General features: G+C 19.2%; 5 protein-coding genes across 5 annotated transcripts, besides 1 other annotated feature; 2 read left to right on the plus strand and 3 right to left on the minus strand.

Moving 5' to 3' along the window:
- Positions 1-335: 335 nt before the first annotated feature.
- On the minus strand, positions 336-1,832 carry PGAL8A_00195400 (tubulin epsilon chain, putative; the record flags this gene model as incomplete). Its single annotated transcript, XM_028670641.1, has 1 exon — positions 336-1,832. One exon carries the CDS (start codon positions 1,830-1,832, stop codon positions 336-338), a length of 1,497 nt encoding a protein of 498 aa, XP_028527374.1.
- A 625-nt stretch (positions 1,833-2,457) lies between these two features.
- Positions 2,458-2,983: a repeat region.
- Positions 2,984-4,833: 1,850 nt separating this feature from the next.
- PGAL8A_00195500 (conserved Plasmodium protein, unknown function) lies at positions 4,834-5,592 on the minus strand (the record flags this gene model as incomplete). The annotated part of the gene is made up of 3 exons (XM_028670642.1): positions 4,834-5,080; positions 5,251-5,304; positions 5,414-5,592. The coding sequence occupies 3 exons, from the start codon at positions 5,590-5,592 to the stop codon at positions 4,834-4,836; spliced, it is 480 nt and encodes a 159-aa protein (XP_028527375.1).
- A 1,131-nt stretch (positions 5,593-6,723) lies between these two features.
- Positions 6,724-7,755, plus strand: PGAL8A_00195600 (transmission-blocking target antigen s230, putative; the record flags this gene model as incomplete). Its single annotated transcript, XM_028670645.1, has 1 exon — positions 6,724-7,755. One exon carries the CDS (start codon positions 6,724-6,726, stop codon positions 7,753-7,755), a length of 1,032 nt encoding a protein of 343 aa, XP_028527376.1.
- Positions 7,756-8,893: 1,138 nt separating this feature from the next.
- PGAL8A_00195700 (bromodomain protein, putative) lies at positions 8,894-11,122 on the plus strand (the record flags this gene model as incomplete). Its single annotated transcript, XM_028670646.1, has 1 exon — positions 8,894-11,122. The coding sequence occupies one exon, from the start codon at positions 8,894-8,896 to the stop codon at positions 11,120-11,122; it is 2,229 nt and encodes a 742-aa protein (XP_028527377.1).
- Positions 11,123-12,434: 1,312 nt separating this feature from the next.
- On the minus strand, positions 12,435-17,225 carry PGAL8A_00195800 (LCCL domain-containing protein, putative; the record flags this gene model as incomplete). Its single annotated transcript, XM_028670647.1, has 1 exon — positions 12,435-17,225. One exon carries the CDS (start codon positions 17,223-17,225, stop codon positions 12,435-12,437), a length of 4,791 nt encoding a protein of 1,596 aa, XP_028527378.1.
- Between the last annotated feature and the right edge of the window lie 2,100 nt (positions 17,226-19,325).

A 19,325-nucleotide genomic window follows, 5' to 3' on the forward strand; every position in this document is an offset into this window, starting at 1 on the left:
AAAAAAATATAAGTTTTTTAATAATTTATAAAAGTTTTAAAGTTTATATATTGTGTAATCCTTTTAAAACATATTTACAGTATATAAATTTTTTGTTATTCAATAGAAATTTTACTAATTATCAATAAATATAACTAATCTATATTTTTACTTTTTATTTTTCTCTAAAAAAAAAAAAAAAAATTAAGAAAATTACAAAAAAAATAAATTAAAAAAAAAAAGAAAATTCATTATTTAAATATACAAAATTAAAAAAAATTAAATAAAAAAAGAAAAAAAAATTAAATACCTAAAGTAATAATAATGCGAATAAAAAAAAAAAAATTCCAATTATTTTAAATAATTGGTTTATTTTTAAAATCAAACCAGTTAGAACACTTATCGTAAACCTTTAATGTAGATTTTAAATAATGAGGATAACCATTATCAAGATAATTCGAATTCTTATTATTTATATCATTTTCCTCACAAATTTCATATCCTAATAAATTAATAGTTGATTTATTTAAAAATTTTGGTGAACAAAATGAATGCTTTTGAATATAACTATATTCATAAATTAAATTTTGTATTTTTTCTTTGAATTCAGTAATATCATCCATAGTTAAATATTCTAAGTAATGATGCAAATGAGCCCTTCTTTTAAATAATTTATTAAATCTTTCTAATATTTGAAGAAATGTATTCCTTATCTCACATGAATTATTTAAACATAATAAACTATATGGTTGGTTTAATGGAGATACATTACATAACCCTATTTTTGTAGCATCCTTATTGTATCTTAAGATATTTAAATTCTTTTTTATTAACAACACATTTTTTGTGATATCTGAAATATTAACATTACCCCTAACTAAAAATGCCATAGATAAGCTTAAGCCATCCTTGGGGTTTGCAAGAAGCATTTGATTATTATGATTTAATACGTTTTTAAATAAATGATTAAAAGTTCTTGTATTTTCTGTTTCTATACAAGGGCTTAAAGATGACAATAAAAAGTTAAAAAAGGGATAAGGAATTAAATTGGTGCATATTTCATTTATATCTACATTTAAAGAACCCTCAAATCTCATAGAACTTGTAAGGTTTACAATTACATTAGCCACAATATTATTCATCTTTGAATAATTATTTTTATCATTTTCATTTTCCTTCAATTTCTTACTATTTAAGATATTTAACAGAGCATCATTTGAAACCGGTAAAACACAATTAGAAAATTCATGAATTTTTGTTAAAGAAAAAAAACTATTATATGGTGATGTTATTACATCATCACAGACAGATGGAAATACACAATTACTAAATTTTACTTCTTTATAAGAGTCATTTAGCATTTCTAAAATATAAGAACCCAAACCCGAACCTGTTCCTCCTCCTAATGATGATGTAATATAAAAAGATTGTAAAGAATCGCATTTTTCTACATTTTTCCTAATAATATTATCAATTAAATTCTGATAAATTTTTCCATAATACATATATCCTTGAGACCAATTATTACCTGCTCCAGATTGTTGAGTAAAAATATTTTTTTCATCAAATAAAAATGAAATAGGACTTTTCATAATTTCATTTGTTACTCCCATTTCTGTATCTATTAATATAGCTCGTGCTTTTAAATTTTCTCTATCTTTTGAATTACAATTTTCATTTATGTTTTCAAAAAAGGAAGACATAGAATCATTTATAAAACTTTCTTTACTTACTACTTCTTTTTTTTCATTTTTTTTTTTATGTAAATGTTCATTTATTACTACAGACCAAAATTCATGCCCTAATTGATTTCCACATTGTCCAATGTGTAAAAATATAATTTCACGAACCATTATACCTTATTTTAATATTTTTTTTTTTTTAAATATATTTTAATGGATATTATCTTTATTATTATTACTTTTTTTTTTTTTTTTTTTTTTTATATATTTACATTTAAAGATACCTATTTCTAATTTTATTCATAAAAATTGTCTTTTTTATATAAATATATAATCAAAATTATTTATTTTTTTTTTTATTTTTATTGTATTCTATGTTTCTTTGTTATTTTCTAAAAGAGTTTTACCTGATCCATTTTATTTTTAATAATACAATAATTATTATTTAATTTTATATTATTTATTTATTTATTTTATTTTTTTTTTTTTTTTTTTTTAAAAAAAAAAAAAAAAAAAAAAAAAAAAGATATTTTCAATGACCTACCTATAAATACTCAAGTATGTTAGANTGTTAAGAAAAAATCTCTCTCTTCCCAAAAAAAAAAAAATTCAATCTTTTTATTTTTTTTTTATCTTTATCTTTTTCAAAAGAAATATTTCTCAAAAAAAAATTCCAATAATTTTTTTTTTTTTTTTTTAGTTATCTCAACTAATTACGTATTCTCTACATAGCTAGTCCTTCTATAGGCAAAAAGGTTAATGAAGCCTTTTATTAACAAGTGCTCTACTTCGTTCAGCATTCCTTGATTTCAATAGGAATTTATTTACTTTAATAAAAATCCTTATTGAATATTGATTATTATTCAATTGTAATTTATTTAATTATTTGTTATGAGTTATATTCAGTAATTTAAATATATTGCTGTTGAATTAACAAACATAAACAATTAGTAGAAATGCAAATTAATTATATGAATATTAATTATGTGAAAATTTTATTGTCATATGTATAAAATTTTCTCTCACAAATTAAAAATATAAATATTATGAAATTAAACTCTTTTACGTAAATATTTTTATCTGTTTAAGATCTCATTTTTATTGGTACTAAATCTTACTCTCGATTTTTATTTTACCATTCTTTTTCTTCTCCTTAATTCAATCATTTCAAAAAAAAAAAAAATATTTTTTTTTTCTTACGTATCTCTCTTTTTTTTTTTTTTTTTTCGCGTATGCACAACCAACTATGTATTCTTCATATAGCTAGTCCTTTTTATTATCAAAAAGGTTAATGAAGCCTTTTATTAACCAGTACTCTAGCAAAGTCACCGAACACCCAATTAATAAAACATCCAGCAAAGTCACTTAACATCCAGTTAATAAAACAATTATGCAACATTTACTTATTTATAACAAAATATTTTTCCCATTAAACAAAAATAGGAAAGACCATTTTAATTGTTCTTTATTTATTTGTTTATTAACTGATTAATAAAAGGTATTAATAACCTCTTTGAGAAAGAAAAGTAACATATGTATGGAAAATAAGTAATTAGCTAGGTGCTTTATAAATAATAATATAAGCCTTTTTTCTATAATAATTAGATTAATAATTAGAAAAAAAATATTTTATGCTGTGCAAGCTAAATTTCCGTTTTTTTTTTTTTTTTTTTGTGCCTATTCATTTATTTATATTAATATAAATAACAAAAAAAAAAAAAAATAAAAATGATTCTATTTTCATGTTATAGTTTATTTATTTTTTTTTTCTTATTTTTTGTAATGATAAACATTTACTTTTATTAAATTTTAATTTTTTATTTTATTATATATCTTAAATAATTATATCTTGTGTATCTATTAATCTTAGAAATTATATATGTGCATATATGTATATGTTTTGCACATCAATTATTTTTATTTTCCATCCTTTCAAAAATTAGTAACTCATCTATAGACACTTTCACTTTAATTAAAATAATTAACGCTGTTAATAAATATTATTTAACATTTATTTAAGTATTAATAATGAATATATATATATATATAAAATTATTCTTAGAAAATAATATTTAACTTTAATATCATGAATTAAATTTATAGACAAAAACTCTTAAAATTTTTTTTATTTAAGAATAACCTTTTCTTCAAAATTCAAATCCATCTTAACAGAAAAAAAAGATAACCCTTTAAAAAAGTTGTTAAAAAAAATTATCATATTTCTTTCATTAAGGATATTTATAAATTAAAATTATAATTTTATATATATGCATGGTCTAGTAATATATATACTTATTATTAATATGAAATTAATTAATAATTGTATAAAGTTAATATTAAATTATACTACTACATGCATCTTAAAAAGAAAAAATTGAACTGTATTATATAAGTAAAATAAAACATTACAAATGAATAAATTTTTCTTAAATATTTTTTTCTTTTGAAGAAATTAAAAAAAAAAAATATATTTAAATATAAAAAATTAAAACTAGAAACAATATTTCTTTCATTTAGATAATCATTTTAACATACCCATGAATTAAAATGATTTATTAAAAAAATAAGCTATTTGTTGCTATTAAAAATAATTGTTCTAATATGGGTTTCCCGTCTTTTTTTTTTTTTTTTTTTTTTTTTTTTTTTTTTTTATATATATATATATATATATATATATAAATGCTTGTACTAAAAGTAATTACACAAAAAAAAAGAAAATAATATAAATAATAATAACTTCTTTTATTTATTTATTTTTTATGTATTTACAATTTTAAAAGAAAAATGTCAAGTTTTTTTCACTGGAAAATGACACTGACTCAAAAAAAAATATATTATTATAATATTTTTTTTCTGTTATTTTCTTTTTATCTTTTATTTAAAAAATAATTAAATCTTAAAAAAAGAATGTTTTTTTTTAGGAGGGAAATGTTTAGTTGGTATGGAGTGTATACTTATTTTTAAGATGAAATGTTAAAAAAATTATACACTGAAGTGTTGTATAAATTAATTTAAAAATAATAAACTAATATGTTGTAATTGACGTTAATTATTAAAAATAAGATTTTCAAATTAAAATTAAATTAAATATAGTTAAGTACACATTCTCTTTATTAATATGTTTGTCATATACTAACAAAAACATTGAACAATCAATTAATAGATCAGTGTATTAATATTCGTATAGCATGATGAATAAACTAGAGTGTATCCAATTTACTAATCTATCGTTCAGCAATTTAGATATATCAATGAACAAACAAATTAATAAAGAGGATATAGAGTTTTCTTTACTAGTTTTACTGTTATAAAAATTTTTTTTTTTTTTTTTTTTTTTTTTTTTGTGTATTTTACGTTGTTGTTGATCATTATTAATTACTCTCTGTATTTCTAATAAATTATAGTTCTCTGGGTTAAACCTAAAATTATAGAAATTATTTTATTATATTAAGAAAAAACGAAAAAAAAAAAAAAAAATGTTAATAATAAAATAGTAATACAAAATAAGATATAGTCTAAAAAAAAAAAAAACAAAGAAAAATATATATTTAAAAAAAACAGTAAAATAATAGAATATAAAAATATTTACTTAAAAACTTTAGAGTTTTGCATTTCTATTTCAATTAATGGTTCTTCATTATAACTATAAGCAGAAAAAAAAATTAAAATAAAATATTTTTAAAATTATTATAAGGAAAATAACTTTTATAACATTTTTTTATTTTAAATTAATTTTTTTTTTTTTTTTTAACTCTATTAGTTCTAATGTGTATTCTAAATTAAGAAATTTATTTTTTTTTTGTTTTGCTTCAATATGATGAATCAATTTTCTACAGTTGTCATTATAAGTAGAACAAGGATTATACTTTATTTTAATTTTTTTTACATAAGCTAACAAATTTACTTTAGGAAAAAAATTAAATTTGGGCATTATTAAAAAATTAAAAAAGAATAAATATAAATTAATATGAAATAGTAAGATATTATAATAATAATGAAAATAAAAAATAAAAAAAAAATAGAAGAAAATACGAAAAATAAAACTAAACAAACTAATACAAATAGAAATAAAAATTAAAAAAAATGTACATTATTTTATAATAATTTTAGTTAGTGAAAAAAAAAAAAAAAAAATGTATTATTTATAATGATGTACAATCATACTTTACACTAAAAAAAAAAAAATAAAAAAATAAAAAAATAAAAATAATAAAACAGATGTTTTAAATAAATAAAAACATTTTAAAAATAAATTTATATAATTTGTAGAAAGAAATAAATTTTATAAAAACAAAAGAATATAAATTTTATGTTAAAAAAAAAAAAAAAAAAAAAAAAAAAAAGTTACAAAAGAAATTTTTTAGATATGAAAAAAGTTAAAAGGAAATACCTTACATTTTATTCAAATTTTTTTACCTTTTTTTTTTTTTTTTTTTAAATTATCAATTTTTATTTAACGAAATTAATTTCTTTTTAATTTTATTTTTTTATGTTATTTCATAAAAATTCTACTAAGTACAATAATATATTTTTAAGGGAAATAAATATTACAGTAATTTTTTATGTGCACACATTTTTATATTTCTTAATATACAAGCAATTTGAATACATTATTTCATTTTTCTTATAATTTTATATTATCTTAAAAAAAAAGAAAAAAAACTTTTTTTTAAGAAAACGTTTTGTCACTGTTGCTTTAAGTTTAGATTATCTAAAATTTCCTAAGGAAAATTACTTTTCTTAATTTTTATATTAAAATGTTTAAAAATATATATTTATTTTTTTTTTCATTTTTTTCTTAATTAGGAATTGCAAAAAAAGAAAAAAAAGAAACGTTGAACTATGAATTGCACATTATATATTAATACAAAATCAAGCTTGAATTTCTTATTTTTTTTTTTTTTTTTTTTTTTTTCTTATTCTCTCCTTTTTTATTCTTTTTTTTTTTTTTTTTATTTTTAAAATTATTAANAATATAATAAAATCATTTAATAGATATATATATGAAAGAAAATTGTCAGAAATATTGGACAAAAAAGAAAAGTTATTAGATAATGCACTTATGAATAAAGAATTAAATATTCATATAAATGGGGTGCTATTTGTCAATGAAACTAAAAATAATAAATTAGATAATGAAGAAACAAAAAAAAAAATATATATATATAATAATTTTTTTTTTAATTTAAATGATAATTATAATGAGTATATATGTAGGATAAAAAATTTTCATATGTTCTCTAGTTGTACAGAAATTGCAAGTTATAACTCAAATTTAACTAATGATTGCCTCACATCTAAAAACTCTACTAATTATTTTTATAATGTTTTGGTTCCTTTTGATAATTCTTACATGAATGTGAAAATAACAGATGCATTACAGGGATCAATAATAGATTATTCAAAAAATTTAAATAATGGATCTTCTTTTTATCTTCCTTATTACGTTAAAGAGCCTATTACTTGTATGTATAAAGATGAAAAAAATAATACTGTTGCAAATTACATTATCTTAAAAAAAAATGAAAAAAAAATATTAGGCTGTGACTTTAGTGATAACAGTGAATCATTTCTTTCTTATCATTTTGATTTACAGAATTTTAAAGAAGAAATATTAATTTGTAATATTCATGCTAAACAGTATGATTTTATTGGTTTTTTTTGTTCATCAAAAAAAAATTCTACTGATTATAAAATCAGTCCTTATTCATGTTTTAATTATGTGTATGATGAAAAAATGAATATTCAAAATATAGATGATATAATAAAACCCATAAACTTTATACCTACTAATCAAAATACTAATATAAAAAATCCAAGATATGTTAAAATAAGTAGTGATAAAGAAAAGAAATTTTCTTGTGTCTGTACCTATTCAAATGAAAACGCTATAAAGAATGGAATAATGATAATTAATTTAAGTACAGAAGAAACAGAAAATGAAACATTATTATCAAAAAAAATATATTTTAAAGAAAATATTCTACTAACAGAAGAACCAGAATCGGATGATTATTCATCTGATTTATTTTCATTAAATAATTTTGAAATTACCTTACCTTTCTTTATTTTCTTCTTGTTCTTTATTTTTTAATTAATATTTTTAATATATATATATATATATATATATTTCTTCTTTTTTTTATTTTTTACGTAAATATAAAAATTTATATATTTATATGTTTGACTTTTTATGTTTTTTATAGCTACTATGCACATTAATTTTTTTAAAAATAAACCTTTTATAAATTTTAAAGAAAATTGTATTAAATAATGTTATAAATATTACAATATTAATATAAAAAAAATTCTATTAACTATTTTATTTTTATGAATTTTTAAAATAGTCTAAAGTTATACTAATGTAATTAAAAATTTCATAAATTCCTTTAAAAATTAAATCTTCTTATAAAAAATAAACGAAAATGTTGTCAAAAGTAGACTAGCTTAATAAAAATACAGTAAAAACGTCATTATTTTTTTTACAAGATATATTTTTTTTACATACAATTTATTTAAGATGTAGTTTAACCAAAACAAATTTGCCTTTTGAAATTTTTTTTTTTATTTTTAAGGAAATTTTTTTCTTTCATATTTTTATGCTTTTTTTTTTTTTTTTTTGTATTTTAATTTTATTTTTAAGAATTAATTTTATCTCTTTTAATTTTTGATCATTTTTTTTTTTTTTCATATCGATTAATGGAATATTATAAATATTATTAAATGAAAATTTTATTTTTTTTTTTTTTTTTATAAATGAAAATATGAATATACTAAAAAAAATATTGAGAGAAAAAAACAAAAGGAGAAACAAAAACCATAACATAAAAGCAAAAAACAAAAAAATCAAAGGAAAAAAAAAAAAAAAAATAAAACATTATTTGTAATTTTTAAAAAATTAAGGGATTAAATAGCAAAATGCATTTGTTAGATATTTTACAGTTATTTTGAATATTTTTATTTGGTTTTTTAATATACTTTGTTTTATTCTATTTTATATGAATATTGCATTATACATTAAAACTACATTATTAAATTTATTAAGAAGAAATGCAAAGAGAAATTTATTAAAAGTTTTTTCAGTTTATTAATTTCTTCACATGTTAATACTGACAAGCATCATTATTACAATACTTAGTTGAAATATAAAAACTTTCTTATATTAAAAAATTAATTATTAATTATAAACATTTGTTAACTTTTTTTTTTTTTTTTTTATTAAGTTGTTTAAAATGAGTATAAATAAAATTAAATATGACGAACTAGAGGAAATGAAAGGTAAAAATGAAATATTAATAAATTTGTTGAATAAACTTATAGCTTTTGATAAGAAACGAGTATTTTTGTATCCAGTTAATGTAGAGTTGGTTCCTGATTATCTTAATGTAATAAAAGAACCAATGGATTTTACAACTATGAAACAGAAAATCCAGAATTTTAAATATAATGATTTTAATGATTTTGAAAAGGATGTTTACTTAATTATAAATAACTGTTACACATATAATGATAAAAGTACTATATATCATAGAATAGCAGAAAATTTAGAAAATTATTACAAAAAAATAAGCATTAAAATGCATAAAAAGTTTATGAACATTCACTTTCTTTATCATAAAGATAAGAATATTTTAAATAATACTTTATTTAATGCTAACGCAAATAATGTAAGAAAAAGCTATTTAAAAGAAAAAAAAAAAAATGAAAAAACAAAAAAGTATGGAAAGGTAGGTAGACCATCTAAATTAATAGCTAACTCAAAAAACAATTATGTTAACAACTCAAACGAAATTATAAATGCTTCTAATAAAAAAAAAAGAATTAACAGTAAAATTTTATCAAAAGGTGTTGAAAACATATATAACTTCGTTAATAATATAGATGTATCATCTACACCTAATTTTGTAAATAACATTTATGAAAATATTAACAGTTCATACTTGAACTTAGAAAATATGATAGAAGAAGAAAATTTTAGCACAATCATAAATAAAATACAAGATAGTCATGATAAATCAAATGATATTTTTCACTTATTAATAAAAATGTTATCTAATAACACAAGTAATCATCCTATTTTATGCAATTATGTAAATATAAATAAATCTCTACGTGAAATTTTCTTTGAAGATACTACCTTTTCAAAAATTAAAAATTATGATTATTTATTATCAGATAGTGATGATGTTAGTATACAATCAACAAAAACCAATAGAAAAAGGGAATTACCTAATATTTCAAATATTTTTAGTGAAAGATATAAAAAGAATAAGTTATTAAATGAAACACAACATAATAATTATAATAAATCTAATTATTCGGAAAATAATATTCATTGTAAAAATGATGATAGAAATCATATGAACAATAAAGATACTACAGAGAATAGTAAATTGTATCCATGTAATAATCATGATAATAACACACTTACAAAAAATAATAAAAATTTAAATGAAAATCACAGTGAGTTAAATAATGATAATGACGATGTTTGTCAAAAAAAACACATAGAAGATACTAATGATGAAATAAAAGATTACATTTTAAAAAAAAGAAAATTTGTTGATGAAAGAAATAAAATGTTAAATGAAACAATAACATGTAATATTGAAAAAGAAGAACTAACAATGAACCTCTTAAATTACAAAGAAAGTGTAAAAAAATTTATAGGAGAATCTAATTTTCCTACATTCATTAAAATATTCCCGAATATTTATACTATTTTAGATAACACAGATGTGAAAGATTTATATTATTCAGCTTTTAACGATTTAAGGATTTTTGGCTTAGATATGGAAGATTTTATTGAATTTAACAATAAAATTGTTTATAATGATAATTATTTATTAGGAGTTGGTAAATATCACATAAATAACATTTTTACATTGGATAAAAAATTATCGAATATCCTCTCTGATGATAAAGATAATTCTCATTTTTCTGATAAACTTAAAGCATATCTATCAAATAATAAAAAACATGAAAAAAGTAGTTTATTATGTTATAATTACGAAGATAATAAATATTCAGTAAAAAATAACAACACTACTATAAACGATGAAAAAAAAAAGGAAAATGAATATATGTTTGAAATGAAAAGTAATTGTGAAAATACTATTAACAAAAATTGTGAATATTTTAATAATAATATATTATCTAGCCATAATAATAATGATTTAATTGTAAATAAATTGCACATGAATAATGAAGGAGAAAAAGAGATAATAAAAAAACGACATAATGATGAAAATTCCTTTAATAATGAAAATATTTTGAAATATGAACATAAATTATATGATGACTTTGAATATTCTTGTGAATCATCATCTGATGATGAAAATTTAAACCTAAAAAATTTTTTTTATACATATAATTCTTATCTTAATGAATTTTATAAAGAGAAAAAAAGAAAAAAAATATTGAATAACAAATATAGTAAAAGTTATAAAATCTTTTTATAGGAATTAAATTTTATAAAATTAAAAATTCTTTTTTTTTTTTTTTTTTTTCTCTTAAATATAGAAAATTTTTTAGTAAAAATACAAAGTACAATATATTAATCTCATAAGTTAGATTCTTTCCTTTAAAATTATTGTAGTATTTATATTTTAAATAAAAGTCACAAATTATAAAATAAAATTTAGAAATCAAATAATTAATATTGTTCAATTATTTAGTAAATAATTTATATGTCATTTTTATAAAATTACAAAACAGTATAATATATAGATAATTAAAAATGATAATTCATATATAAAAAGATAAAATAAAATTGAAATATTAATAAGAATTATAAGAAAAAATAAAAAAAATTAAATAATTTAACTCCTAAAGATTATATTAAAATATATTTACTTAATTTAGCCTTTTTATATTATTTATTAAATATATATATATATATATATAAATTATTTTATTTAATTTATTATATTTTTAACCTTTCCTATGTTTTATCTTTCATTAAAAAAAAATATTCCGTTTAGCAATATGTGTAGTTGCATATATATTTTTTCATTTTTTTTATTAAACTATTATTATTTAAATATAAATTTTTTTTTTTTCCATTTGTTACTTATTGTTATCTATATATAAATTTTTTTTTTTTTTTTTTTATTATATATTTAACAAGTACTTTTTTATGTGATTTAAAATTAAACTATTATATGGTTAAATATTAAGGAATACAATTTTTAATGCATTATATATATCTAAGTATATCTTTGTTTTTTTTTTTTATAAGTCTTTTATTTTTTGTAAAAGTTTTATTAAAATAAAACAAACGAATAATAAATTTTTATCTAAATATGTAAAAGTAAAAATTGTTTAATATATATATAGAAAATAAAAAATAAACAAAAAATAATAGCTGAAAGTGCTTAGAAATGTTTATATATAAGTAAAATGTTCTTAAAATATAGAAAAGTAATGAAAAAATAAAATTAAACAGTCCAAAGTAAATTAATAGTGTTTCTTCTTTTGTATACTTTATTAATAATATTGAAGTATATAAATAAATATAATTTCTAAAAAAATTTGAAAAAATAAGTTTATGTAACATCAAAGTTATGGAAATAATAAAAAAAAAAGAATAAATAAAAAATTTTTTTTTTTTTTTTTTTTTGCATTTTCCTTGTGGACTTTCATTAAAATAAAAATAATTTAATTTTATAATATAATATCCTTACTATAAATATTACAGACTCAATTATTCAAAAAAGAGAAAATGACAATTTATTCAAGATATAATAATTTTTTTTTTTTTTTTTTTAATACTTATTTATTTGTTGTATATATCTGATTGCATTGTAGTTGGCATTCTATTATTTCTTTTTCTTGTATGTCTTTTGATTCATTCGCAGATAATCCCTTCAATTCTTTTGAAGTAGTAGGATCATTTTTTTTACAGCACAACATACATGTTTTATTTCTGCAAATTCCATCGTTAGAATTGCACTTTTCATAATCTTTATTTTCTTCCAATGAAACACATTTATTTAAAAATTTTTCAAAAACTTTTTGCATTTTTGCTGCTAAATGATCGTTTTTTTTGCAATGTTTTTCGCATTGTTTCTTTTCATTACTATCCAACAATTTTGTATGATGTAAACAACATTCCTCACAAAAATTCTTTATGCAATTAATATGCTTTTCTTTTGTTTCATTTGGATATATATCTGTCTCACATGAAGATCTTCTATTTAATACATGTATGGATTCTTCACATGATGCCCATGCTTTAGATTTAACCTGAATAAAATTTTCATATTGTTTTGATATCGGAGGAGACAGTAAGATTGAATCAAATTTGACTTCAATAAGATTATAAACTAAGAAACCAACATTTCCTGGACGAATAATATTTTTATCAAAACTACCTGCATCTAGCTCTAAATGATAATCATTACTACTTATTATAACATGAAATTTTGATTTTAAAAAGTTCAATTTTACATTTATCCATTCGTTCTCCATTTTTAGCCTTTCTATTTTTTCATTGTCTTTTAACTCAGATAAAACTTCTATTTTATTGTTATTTCTTGTAAAAAATCTAATACTATCGTATCTTATTTCAAGGGCATTATAATTAAGTTCATTTTCATAATGAAAAAGAACATATATATATGATTCATTATTATTATCTTTGTTGGGAATATTGATATCAAATGTAAAGTAACCTTCAGTGCATTTTCTTTGTTTTAAAAGTCCTATAGTGTATCTATTATCATCTAAAACATCATCTTTTATATTTCTTGAACACAATAAATGATTGTCATTATCAGTTTCAAATCTCCAACTATAATCAATATCGTTAATAATTATATATGGGAACTTGGTATTCATATAATTTTCCGTGTAAAAAGGGCAATTATTCATTGAATTTTCAGAATTTTTATTTTTTTTCAACAAATCTAAACATGGATGAGCTATAATTTCAAGATCATCAAAAAAGGAACCCTGGCCGTGAATTTGAGAATATAAACCAACTGTACCAGAAAGAAACCTTTCATCTAAAGAACTTAGTATTTTAACTTCTTCTAAATCTTCATTAACTTCATAAATATCAATATTTCCATGACTTGTTATTATTTTGAATTTATTCCATTGATTATTTATATTAACTTCTCCAAAACTTTCTCTTAGAATGTGAACATTACCATTTTCAACTTTTGATAATCTTTTTACACCTCTATTACATATGTCAAATAAATAAAAATTAAAATCATCTTTAGCTCTAAATACCACACCTAAGCAACCAGTTCCTCTACTTAACATGCTAACTATTATTTCTGAGTCATAAAAATTTAACCCTTTTAATTTAGCATAAGATCCTTCACCTATTTCTGTGTTTGAAACACTTTTCGTTTGCCCAATGCTATTTTTATGACCTAATATATTTGTATCTGTATATCCCCATGTACTAGGTTTATTCTTCATAGATTTTGAATCAAAAATACGGAAATGAGTAGAAAAATTCATAGTTTCATAATTTAATTTAAAAGTACCAAAATTATATGCAACCTTTTGGGCTCTTTTTAGCTCCTCTAAACGTTCTTTTAATTTTTCTAAATCATATATATATTTTTCTGATAATTCATATAAATACAAAGTCAAATTTTCTGTTACATTGTATAGGTTTATAGCATCTTCAATTTGTTTTTTAGATAATACATCAGCTGGTTTTAGTTCTCTTTTAGTTTTTTCTAAAATCCTTACTGTTTCATCTTGGATATTTGAAATTATGGATGGATCTACTCCATGAATAGAATCAATGTTGCTTAATAATACAGAAATTAATTCATGAAGATTTACAGTTTCTACATTTTCTTCATCATTATATCTTATTTCTTTTCTTTCCATTAAATTTTCCTTTTGTAAGAAAGATGTTTGATTAAATTGAAATAGATCCATGGGACAATCTTCAGTAAGTTCATTAATCCTTATGGTTCTATGATGAAAAATACTACTTTCTTCTTTAATGCTTTCATTGTTTTCTTCAGTGATTATATCAAGTAATCCATTTTTGTTTTTATTTAATGAAATAGACTCTATATTATTATTTATTGAACCATCATAATGATCTAATCCAGATTCAATTGTAATATTAACTAATCCTCCTTTAGTATCTATTATATCAGAATGTATTGCTGCTCTACAAATAGAACTATTATCAGAATATACTCCTTTACTGCCATATATTGCAGCGTTTTGGAATTTTTCATTATCACAACCTACTGGACATAAGACAACAATATTGGTATTTATAATTGTATTAAAATAATCTTCTAGTGCTGTTGTTTCACAATTTATGCTCAAATATTGTAATGCAGAATCATTCTCAGTTGAATTTGTCGAACAGGCTATTGCAGATATATCTGATGTTTCTAAATTGAAAAATTTAAAAGATCCATCATCATATGATATACCTGCAGTTTGTCTAATTTTTGTGCTGTCAGGTGATTCAGATGTTTTTAAATAAATTAAAGTTGTTAAATCAATATTGCCATTCAATAAATCATGAAACTTTCCACTGCAGCTACCATGATCGCAAGAATAATCATAAGCTAATGGAATATTAATTTTTCCATTTAAAACAAATCCTATCTTTTTTAATGCTAATATTAAACTATTTAATTGAGATCTTGATCTTAAAATCAATGGCTCTAAACCTACTTCAGCACAATGATATCTTATATCATCAACTGAATTTATAATATTTGTTATCAGATGATCAGGGGATTTGGGAGGATTTCCATTCCATATATATATAGATGTGCTGGAAGTCATATCACAGTATACCCTTAATGGTTCAGATGAGCACTTTGCTTTTATCCAATAAAATCCTGATTGTGGATTTTCTTGAAGATTTTTTATTACTGAGCAATCGCTAGCTGGATATGATGAAGAATCACCAGGAAATATACCTAATTTTAATAAATCATTATCGTGTACTGAATTTACTGATACTAAAGAAGAAAGTTTATCATTTAATTCATTTGCTTTTTCTTTAAATTCTTTTAATTCTTCATCATATCCTTTTTTTTCTTGTAAGCATGTTTCAATACTTGGCAATAATTCTTCTAGCTTAGATAAGTTGTTACTAATGGAATTTACATTTTTCGATACATCATCTTCAATATTAATTAATTTATTAGTTAAGTCTTTATCAAATTCTGTAATGTATTCTACAAAATATTTATCTCTAGCATCATCCGAATTAGCAGCATCTCTACAATACTCAATGACTGTTTCTAAATTGTTAGCTTGAACTTCTATAGATCTTATTCCATATAAAAATTGATCTTCCATTTTTCCATGGTTAGGATGAGGTTTAATCATTGATATTTTAATATATCTTGTTTCTATATTTTTTAATGTGTCTATAGTTATATGACTTGGGTTAGCTAAATTTTCTACAATCACTTTAAAATTTTGATTATCGGAACTAACTTCTATATTATAATGCAAAGGTGGATATTCCCAATAAATTTTTATTCTTGATATTTCTACTAATTTATTTAAGTCTAGATTTAAGTAAACCAAATGTTCGTAATTATCTGCAAATGTTGCAGAAGCCCAATAACTGTTCAAATTTCCATCTATAGTATTATCAGGATTGTGATCATTATCTAAAATAGAATTAGAATCAATGGATACATCCAAATTGAGAAGAATATCATGGATTCCTGGTACATTTCCATAAATATTTTTCTGAGAAATACATAAAGATTCTCCACTTTTTTGTAACCTTATTTGTGAGTTAGACTCAAAAATCCAATTGGATTTTCCGTCACCATCTTCCAATGCTCTTAAACAATCATATAAAACTATTTTATTATTTTCCAAATTATCTAAATTAATAACAGATAGACATTTAGGGGGATCACTAAAAGCGCTAATAATTTGATTGTTTGAATTTGTTTTCCATAATTCTCTTCCATCACCGCTAGATAAAGCATTTATACAAGAATCTAAAATTACTGAAGTGTTATCATTATTTATTAATCCTTCCTCTACCTGTAAACACATTTCATTCTCACTTGTGATTCCTGACAATAGTAAAAAGTATGGATTTCCTCCACCAATAATCTTAACTTCTCTTATACCAAAATATTTGTGAATAGGATTTTTTAACCCTATTTTAATTGATATAACTTCTTCTAACTTTTTAAAAAAATATATCTCTTCAAAAGATGCCTCATTTCCAGAAATCCTTTTATATGGAATTACAGTTTTAAAATTTTCTCCATCTGCAGACACTGATATTTTTACTAATTCTGGGCAATATTCCCAAGAAATTTTTACTCCTTTAATAAATCCTTTTGTATTTAAATATCCAATCCATGTAATTTCTTCATCTTTTGAATGATTTCCTGAACTACACCAATAATTAGGATTATTCTGAATTGCTCTTTTAGCATCATAAAGTGAACTTCCTGATTCTTCTGAGATATATGTAGAAGATGCAGTGGAATCAATAAATTTGTAAAAACTTGTTGCAGATTCTTGTCCACTCACAAAGCATTTTAATATAACACACAAAAAAAAATATAATAAATATTGCATTTCTATTGAAATCAAACTATCTAAAGAAAGAAAAAAAACCAAAAAGTATATTAAAAAATTCGATAAAAATTTTATTATCTAATTATAGAAATGATAAAAATGAAACATTAAAAATTTATTCAATAAAACTAATTTAAAAAAATTTGTCTAATTGATGAAGAAATATAATATAGAATTAAATTAAAAAAAAAATTCATAGAGCTTTCAGTATAAGTAAAAAAAAAGACTAAATATGTTTAAAAATGAATATATAACTATATAATGTCACATAAAAAAAATAGAAAATAAAAAGCTATTATAAATTTATCAAATGATATATAAAAAATTAAGCCTATTAAAAAACATCAAAATATATATAATAATAATAATTATAATTATAATAATAAAACATAGAGATGAAAAAAAGACTTAAGCAATGTTATTAAGGAATATATAAATGATATTATTACCTTCAGGAAAAGGAAAAAATTTACAACTTTTGAAGAAACAAAAAGAATTAAAATTAAATTATATATAAATTTATAATATATATAATTTTACAACATAATATACTTAATATGAGTTAATTTTTCATATTTTAAATTGATAAAATAAAAAGAGACAACATAAATAATATGAAAATTTTTAAAAACATTTAATTTTCTTACATTATTTTATTTCATATTCTTTTACTTATATAATTATCTATACTTCTTTAAATGAAAATAATTTATATGAAATTTTATTTTAAAATAATACCATTTTGTTATTAATATATTTTTCTATAGACAAGTGATATGTATCAAAGAAATATAATAATCAATAAAAAAAAAATTTTCAGTTTTACCTATAAAATTCCTTGAAAAATATAGTAGTTAGAAATAAAAATAAGCATATTTTTAAACCTGTTACATTCAAAATTTTATTTTTAAATTCTATTCACTTATATTTTCATAATATTAACCCTTCTTTTTTTAAATTTTTTTTTTTTTTTCTTTTTTTTTTTTTTTTTTTTTTTTTTTTTTTTATATACACCTAATGAAGATTGCATATAATAAAAAAAAAAAAAAAAAATTGTAATATTAATACAATTTACATCATTAAATTTTCCATTTTCAAAAAATAGGCATATAATAAGATATTTACAATATAATAAAAAAAAATATATTAAATGAATCAACTGAAATTTCCACCAATGAAAATATTCACGTTACCCATCATAAAGCAGCATAAATCCTAAACTTTAATATCAAAATATTAACAAGATACTAAATAAGACATATATATATTACAAAGAATTAAAAAAAAAAAAAATTTTTTATTTCTATAATATTATGAATCTTTTTTTTCTTCATGATTTCTATTTTTTTTTTACTAAATGGATCCTTGTGAAATAACTAAAAACTTATTAATATAAATTTTTTTACTTTTCCTTTTGAAAAATAAAACATGAAAGAATTAAATTGTTAAAATTATACAAAATTAAATATATAGATTTAAATTAAATTCATTTTTCTTTTTTGTTATAAAAATAAAAAGAACTCTTTTATATGAGGAATATGATTCATGTATTTTGAAGTTAAAAAAAAAAAAAAGGAAAATTTTTTAAATAAAAAATTATGAATAGAAAATTTTAAATAATTTTTCTATATACTATTAAATTTTAAGCTTTACATTTTATGTATAAATAATAAATTTATTTTTGAATATATTTGTAAAATTTAATAAAAATAAAAAAAAAAAAAAATATAAATCTTAGAAACATACTTTTGAGAACAAGAATTATAAATATATATAACACCATTGAATAGTGAAAAAGAAAATTAAATTAAAATACTTATTCCTAATTTTTGAAAAAAATTATTGAATTTTTATTCCCATACAACTTTTTTTGTAAAATTTTTTGTTGCATGTATATATCTGGTAAATTTAGCTTTTCTTTATTTGGGAAGCTGATGATTTAATACTACTTATTTTTAGTAAGTGAAATTTTCCAAAAAAACATATAGAAAATAATAAAATATCATCATTAAATTGAATAAAGAAAAAAGTTATTCTTAATTTAACTTTATTTTATTTCTTAAAATTTAATTATAAGATAAATATTTAGAAGTCTTATAA

Source organism: Plasmodium gallinaceum (genome assembly GCF_900005855.1).
Source record: "Plasmodium gallinaceum strain 8A genome assembly, contig: PGAL8A_v1_76, whole genome shotgun sequence".
Classification (NCBI taxonomy): domain Eukaryota; phylum Apicomplexa; class Aconoidasida; order Haemosporida; family Plasmodiidae; genus Plasmodium; species Plasmodium gallinaceum.